Below are 8481 nucleotides of genomic sequence, written 5' to 3'. Positions count from 1 at the left end.
TATAGACTATTTAGGCTATATACTATTAACTTAATCCTGTTTATGTCACTACATAAAGTTAAAGTATTCATACTATAGCCATGGATATATTTATTGGATTTTCATAATAGAATGCAATATCAACAACTTTATCGAATAAGATACTCAATAATATTTTATTGATAAATAGAATGTTTAATACAAAATTTATGAGCTGCAAGTTCTAGGACATTCCCAACAGTGGCGTCTTCTGAGACCATTCGTTCATGTCATCACATTGCACAACTCTCTCTCTCACTGTGTTGTCTTTCGTTTGGAAAATCCCCTACTTGCCCGATGAAATCAAAGTTAGAGATTTGCAACCAAAGGTAATATTGCGCAACCTCTCTCTATCTCTCACTATTTCGTCTCTCTCTCGCACATCGCACAACCTTAAAATTTCTTCTCTAACTTTTATTTGGGAAAATAAGATATGATCTTTGACATTCTAACATTTCTTAATTCATTTGAACAACATAGGTTCTAGGCATTGGTTTGTGATTTTGGATTGAGAAACATGAGTTTCGTTCATAGTACAAGTATTTGATGTGAATGTTATCTTTGGGATTTATTTTAACAGGAGGTCGTCAAAAGCAAAGGCAGGGTAAAAAAAGGGTAATTTCTACAATGAATGTTATCTTATGTTAATATTTGCCTCTTCTCTCAAGTTTGATCCACAACAATGCGCACTCTTATATCTCATGATGTAATGTACTGGTTTCCAACTTTTGTTTTTTCCTCTCAATCCCTAACCTTGCATCCAAGGTACTTAATTATATAATTTTTCTTCTTGTTTGTGATTTTGTAGATGTGCAAAAATCTTAGATGGATATAAAAAGAAAAGATCCTACAAGTTTTAGAGTGCCAACGCTTAGATTCAAGGAGAAATTTATTCTAATTCACGAAAATAGATTCCTTTTATTGCTAAAAAGTAATTTCTCTTTTAAAACTTTATATCATCTTTACTTTGGTTGTCATTATGTATATAAAATGAAATGATTAACCTTGCTAGCTGTCAAACTACTTCTATCTTCTTATATGAATAGAAAAACAGAAGTGAAAATGCTAAGAAAAGAGATAGTTTGAAGAAGATCAAGGACAAACTAGGTCTTGAATCTCAGTGTAAAAGGTTGTAAGACACTAGAAATTTTGGCTTTTCTAGGTTCATTTCTTTTTAGTTGGGTTTGAGAGATCATATTATACTAAGTATTTTTTTTCTTTATTAGATTGTGGCTGACTATCTGGAATTTGAAATTAAAGAGACTTGCAATATTCTTTTTATTCATTTCAAAGTATTATTCTCATTGTTCTTTTTTTTTTACTTAGTTTTCTTACTGTGCGTGCTTAATCTTACCATTTCAATTTTGTATAAATGATTAGTAATCTTGTACTTATGAGCTCTAGATACATAGTTTTGTTAGTTTCTGAGTTAGCCGAGAATGTATCAAGTGTGGTATGTATTTTGGAAAATGTTTATGCAAGACTTGCTAGCTATTTGGGATCTAGCTATTTGCTCCAAAGCTTCTCAAGCAATCACGTTGGCAAAGTTGTTGATTATATTTCCATATTTGAATACATTATGTTTGTGAACAATAGAGAAATATGGGCTTTTGGACATGATGATCATTAAAGCATGGTTCTATGTCACCTATCGTTTAGAAATGTCCTTGGTTATCATATGATATACGGCTACAACTTATTTTTCATAATGTCTTTTGTTTCCATTGATATGTTCTTTGTTTCTCTCATCTTTATTTTCTTTTGTCATTATAAGACCTTATTTGAATTTCTTGGTTTCGTAGTTGTGTTTATGGCCAGTGTCTTTCATTGTGTTCCAAATTAAAAATATAATTTTTATATTGTTCTATTTTGTGATCTTATATAAATTTTTATATTCTCCTTGACTTTCTAACAAAGTTCAAATGTGTATGTATATCTATTTATTATTTTATTTCTTTATTTCAATAATTTACTTAATTTTTGTTACTTAATAACTTTTTGTAGGTTGATGAAAGACTATCAGTAATACATGCAATGTCTAGACTACAAACATAACTAAGTTGGTGTTATTTGGATTTTCTATATCAACATATTTTGTAAATTGTAGAGTTTATATTTTGTTTCATCTCAAAATGTACCATATAGTTATTGTTGGGTAATATGAATCTTGAATGATTGCTTATTTAGATATATACATTTTGATTTTTCCTAGCTAACCGTGTATGAGACATGAACAATAGCATTTTGAATATCATTTATTCACATAACTAATCTGTTTTGGATATTGATGTTGTCAATTGAATATAGATATTTAGAAAAGTTATAAAGTATGCATCTATAACATTTATCAAGCAGTTATAAAGAAAAAATGTTGAATGCTATGAAAATATTACAATTACAGAATTATTATAGCTTTTATTTAAAGGTCTAAGTTACAATTTATATTTGTCAATAAATGCTATTATAAACAATCAATAACTTTTAAATTTTGCTATAAAAAACCTTTCACAACTTTTACAATGGGCTGTCATACATTTTATGAAGAGAAAAATATGCTATTAAAAGAGTGTTTTTATAACCTTTTAGAAATACTATAAAAAACTAAATTTTTTGTATAGCTTTTATAAAATGGTCCAAATTTTGCGTGGACTATCATGACTTTTCGTAAAATGATATAAAAAATCTACGATGTTTTTCTTAAGCTATAATAGACCTTTTTTTTTCCCCTATAGTGTTAACAAAAATACTAATAGGTAATAATCTTTAAAAAAAAAAAAAATCAATAATGAACTAGCATTCCAAACCAACTTTAAGATTTATTAAAAGTGCAAGAACTAAAATTGGACGCTTGAAAGTACAACAACTAAAATTTGAACGACTCTAAAAGTACAAAGATCAAAATAATATTTTAATGTATATTTTTAATAGATCATATAACTAAATAACACATATTTAACCATTGATAACCTTTAGAATCAAACATAATTAAATAATTGTGATTAAAAGCAATGGAAAAACCTTTGCTTGTTTTGGTGACACAAACAAGAAGAATCACAAAACCCTAATTGTACATTTATAGAAAGGCATCCAAGGAAGATGACATTAAATCAAAGTTTTAAAGCCACACATTAGAAGAACCCATTCCATCCTCTTTTTGAAAATTTTCATCCCTCTAAGTGAAACAAAGCTTTTTATATTTTTGCTTTTCTAAAAAAAAATAAAATTCTTTTCATTGGATTTGGGCAAAAGATTGTTATTCTATTGATAGGGACAGAAGAGGACTAGGATGAACAAGTACTACTTATGTGTCCTTCAAAGAATAACCCCTTTCTCAAAAGCCCTATAAATTGGATTTTCCTATAAAGAAACTTCTCACAAAGTTTTTTGGCTTTGGATTTTCCCTTCAAAATTTGGCTGATTTTCTTCCACAAAAAGTGTTGGTGTGTTTTGATTGTATGGCAAGAACTTGCATGGCTGTGCAGGCAAATGCATTGTTTCTTAGGTAAAATATTTTTGACTTTTTGAGTGATTTCATCTCACTTTTTGTTTCCTTTTTTAATCATTTTTTGAGAATTTAATGATATTGAAAGATTTGAACTTCTGATCTCTTAATCGAGAGTACATAATCAGTTGAATTATGTTCTAGTTATTAGTAATGGTATCATTCTCGTGTTTATAAAATATTATTTTGGTTTCTATATTTTGAGTTTTGTTCAATTTTAGTCACTGTATTTATAATAAAATTGGCTAAGTAATATAATATTTTTTTATGCAATATAATAGTTGAAGCTATAAAGTTAAGATTTATTAAAAGCATGAAAACTAAAATTAGAAAGTTAAGAGTACATCGATTAAAATTGAAAAAACTTCAGATTTCATGGATTAAAATTGATCAAACTAATTTTAATCTCTATATATATATTAGAGTTCTTTTTAAATATAAAAAATATTTAAAATTAATACTGTACTTTTAGAATTTTTCTCTATAAAATCTAAATATTTATTAGATTTTTATATTTATAAGAATTTCTCTATATTTTTTAATTGGCTTAGGAAAAAGTCTATAAAAGGAAGTGGTTGTGGAATTAAAAAGTCTATATGACTAAAAGAAAGTGGTTGTGGAAAGAAAAAGCTACTCTATGAGAAAGTGGTTGGAAAAAGAAAGTTGCACTTTACTTTTATTATTATTATTATTATTATTATTATTATTATTATTATTTTTAAAAAAAACATTGTTTATCATTTCATTTCACCATTTGGTCCATATCAAATATGATTATGCTAGCAATGTTGGTAGTGCTTTTGGGGGTTCCTAAAAGGAACTTTTGTTAGGATGAAAAACTAGTTTCCACTTGAAATTGATTTTAAAAAGTTAAAAACAATATTATAGATCGTGTCACCCAAATCTTAAAATGGGTGGAGAGAGTTATTATTGTTCATTTTATATTTTAGACGCCGATTATAATAGTTTACGTTTCCAACTGTTATAACTTATAATTAATTACAATATTATTATTTTAAATCCGTTTTGTTACAATATTTACTATTTCTTACTCATTCTCTTTCTTTGTTACAGTGTTTATTATTTTCTATCTAAACTAAAATAGTCTGCATCCCGAACACAAACTATTATAATTCACTTACTATAATAACCACTTATTATAATAATCAACTCAACGTCTCAGACACTCTCTTAAAGTATTTTATGAAAAAGTATGGTGTAGTTTTAGATTAAGTGCTTCACAAAAATGTAGAACCATATACCAATTAAACTTAATTAAATATATATTTATACATGCAATTAAATACTATTGATATATTATATTTGAATTGCAAAAATAACTATGTAAATTTAATATATTTATTATCTTTTATTATACAGTAATGTTATCAATTCTTCAAAAAAAAAAAAAAAACTTGTATTTAATTTAAATATTGATTTTCTTTCTTTCTTTTCCAATAGTTTTGTTAATTACTGATTAATTAATTAATTAATATCAATTATGAGTCTTATTTGAAGGAGTGTGTATATATATATAAGAAGTTGATGTTGAATTTATTTTAAATCATCCAACAATGTTTTTAATTAAAAAATTTAACTATAATTTTAAATTAAAATTAAGTACTTCTTTAAATGTATAAGATTATTTAATTGAAAAAATAATTTAATTTATTTTTCTTTATCGAAAATTTATTTTATTATTAGTTAATTGATCGATGTATTTTAAAAAGGCTAATTAATAATTTTAATAAATAATTTATAATGTCAATATATATTACCAATAAAAGAGGGTTCATGCAAATATAGCCATGTTTATTTATAGTAATTCATAATAATAGGATAATTTATAATATATTAGCATTATTATCAATAAAACTAAGAGTTGTTTTTAAATATAGAAAAATGAACCAAAATATTTATAAACAATAGTAAAATGTCACAGTCTATTTGTGATAGACTGCGATAGTCTAATATGTGTCTATCTATGTCATGGTAGACACAGATGGACTATGATATTCTGCTATTATTTATAAATATTTTTAGTATGTCGATCATAAATTTAATTTAAATATATTTAAATAAATTAAAGAAATAAGAAAAACAAATAAAATGACAAGACCAAAAGTAAGAGAGAGAAAAAAAGTTATTGGATTTAGAGAAAACACACCGATTTGTAAGGTTATGAAAACTTTCATGGAATGGTATATGAAATGGAGAAGATTTTCTGGTACTACTTAGTATAAAAAATTGTACCAAATACGGTGATAAAAAATAATTTCTCATTCCCATCCTTATTCCTGTGAATCAAAGAAACCTTAAGCATCCACCTGTGTTTAGGTAAATATAAACCTTTGTTAAGTATATATCGGTAAATGCTCCATATTATTTCTCTTTTTCTTTTTTTAGCTTAATAACGTATGGAACAAAATTTAAAACTTTCTGACCTTTTATCTTAAGATATAATGTCTTAACCAAGAAAACTATGTTCATATTATTTTACGAAATCAACTATCTATCGTTAATAGACTCTAGTGGGAAAAAAATAATCTTTTGAGTAAAAGAAAATACCCTTTATGTGCCATTTGAATCCACTCATTAGTTGTATGGTAGGAAAATGAGACAATTGAGGCGACAATTCAGCAGCTTTGTAATTGAGTCCAGAGGCCAACAAGCCCCAAATCAAAAAGAAGATGAGACAGAAACAGAGTCATTGTCCTATAACTCATCCACTTGGGTGCCCCATCCTCGTACTGGAATTTACTTCCCTCAAGGCCATGAGTGGGTCATGAAGGACATCCCTGAAAATGCAGCTTCCTTCTCTCAACTTTGTTGGTTTCGGGATTCCGATGGCATCGACGACTTGAATCTCGATAACGATAACTCTCCGAGGCCTCGATTTGCAACTGTTTTCAGTGGTCGGGATTGAGCCTTCGAAAAGAAGGTTGTTAATGGAACGATGAACAACGTGTTAACGATTAGAGTTTAGAGTGAGTTGGAGTAAGGTTGGCCAATGACCCAAATTGGCCTTGAAATAATGTAGAGTTTGATAGATGTACGTAAATATAGCATAATAAAGTGAAGAAATGGTACTTTGAAAATTAAATATGCATAAATACTAAGGATCTACCAAAAATATTAAAATTTGTAGTAATTTATTGCTTTAAGGCTTTGGAGTATAACTCAACGACAATAGCTACGTAGTTCCTCGAGGTTGAATGTTCAAAGTTTCTCATATCTCACTTTTGTTGTTACTAATTAAGAAACAAATGGGCTTTAGAGTCTTAGCTAGCTACAATAGGTATTCAAAGTAACAATATTATTATAATGACTATTTATGAGCGTAAAGTCACATCTATTTACCACATACACTAATTTAATGTCATATGTTATAGTTGATTATTTTGAAAGATAGTTATCACCAATTATTTTAAAAGCTACAACAATTACAAAATAAATTATAATATGGTATATGAACCAGTTGATTATTGCCAACTAGTAAGGTCTTCCTTTTGAAGACTAAGATATCTCATTTGGTTAATTGATTTTTTTTTTAATTAAGCTTATAAATATTTTTTTCCTATAAAAAATTTTCTTATTTTTGTTCTTTTTGTTATTGTTGGAGATTTTATGATTGTTTCTATATTCTTCTAAGGTAGTTTCTGGTGGTTTTGCACTTGTCACAAATGAAAGCTTAACATCTACCTCAGATATGACTAATTCATGCAGAATATTTTATTTTCCTAATCTAGAATTTATATGCAGAATATTTTTATTTTCGAATATGAAATTTTGCAGCAGATGTATATTGTTCGATATTTTTCTTATTTATGGCGCAACCTTATTCTGACAAAAAGAAAATATTTTTCTGGAAATTCTTTTCTTAATTGGCCACGTTTTTAAAAGGAGAATAATGGCTCTCATTTAGGGTTGCTGCATTTGTTTATCGTGGAGGAGTGTTTTTCTTCTTGTTGGCCAATTTGTGTAACATGGTGTCTTGAACTTTACTCATGTTATTTCGTTGTGCAACTTCATTGGTTGAATCATTTAAAATCTGTTGTCTTAAGGAGAGCCTAAGACATTGTTGAAGAGAAGGGATTCTTAGTCTTAGGGGAGCCTAAAACCTCATACACAAGAAAGATTTCCCCATCTTAGGGAGGACCTAAGATTCGTTAGTGAAAGAAGTTCACTGAATTACAAGGAAGATAATCAAGTGGAGAGGAGTCTCACACATTATCGAAAGCCGAAGTGTTAAACACTAATATTTTCATGCTTAGGGGGAACTTAAGTATAATTGAGAGGGAGTCTCACATCTAGAGAGAGCCTAAATGACTTGTGAGTTGGGCTCTATGTGAGTCATTGTAGTAGTCGGTGTATTACAGATAAGTACTACGTTGTAATTGCTTAACTCTTTAATGTTAGTGAATTATCTTTCCTAGGCATATTGCCCCCCAGATATAGGTGGTTTATCGCCAAACTGGGTTACCAACTTATGTGTGCAATTACTTATTTTCTTGTTGTTAGTATTTCGTTATTACAGTGCTTGTCAGTGTTGTGAATGTCTTAGAACTCGTAGTTCGTGTTAGACATTCTATTTATCAATAAAATATTATTGAGTAATTTATTCAATAAAGTTGTTGATTTTGCATTCTATTTTGAAAATCCAATAAACATATCTATGGCTATAGTGTGAATACTTTAGCTTTATGTGGTGACATAAACAGAATCATGTTAAAAGTATATGACCTAAATGGTCTAATAAGTATATGGATGAAATTGGATATTTCATCCTGGTAACACTATTGGATGTGGCCCACTCTGTAGTTGTTACAAGAAGTTATAAAGTGCTACAAACGATGTGATCCATAGATCGTTCATGTAGAGACATGTGAGTGAGGGTACCCTATGCAATGAGTTTGCATATAGATTAGACCACGAAAATAGTCACTTTTCTTTATAATGAC

At 28.0% G+C, this 8481-nt stretch overlaps 1 protein-coding gene across 1 annotated transcript; it reads left to right on the top strand.

The window, feature by feature from the left end:
- Positions 1 to 3363: 3363 nt before the first annotated feature.
- On the top strand, positions 3364 to 6633 carry LOC120077680 (glutamate racemase). The gene is made up of 2 exons (XM_039031637.2): positions 3364 to 3520; positions 6131 to 6633. Exons 1-2 carry the CDS (start codon positions 3474 to 3476, stop codon positions 6444 to 6446), a joined length of 363 nt encoding a protein of 120 aa, XP_038887565.1. The 5' UTR covers positions 3364 to 3473; the 3' UTR covers positions 6447 to 6633.
- The last annotated feature ends 1848 nt before the right edge of the window (positions 6634 to 8481 follow it).

Source organism: Benincasa hispida, chromosome 5, assembly GCF_027475165.1.
Source record: "Benincasa hispida cultivar pf3 chromosome 5, pf3_genome.v1.1, whole genome shotgun sequence".
Classification (NCBI taxonomy): Eukaryota; Viridiplantae; Streptophyta; class Magnoliopsida; order Cucurbitales; family Cucurbitaceae; genus Benincasa; species Benincasa hispida.
The sequence above is the reverse complement of the archived record's forward strand: the minus strand, read 5'-3'. Positions and strand labels throughout refer to the sequence as shown.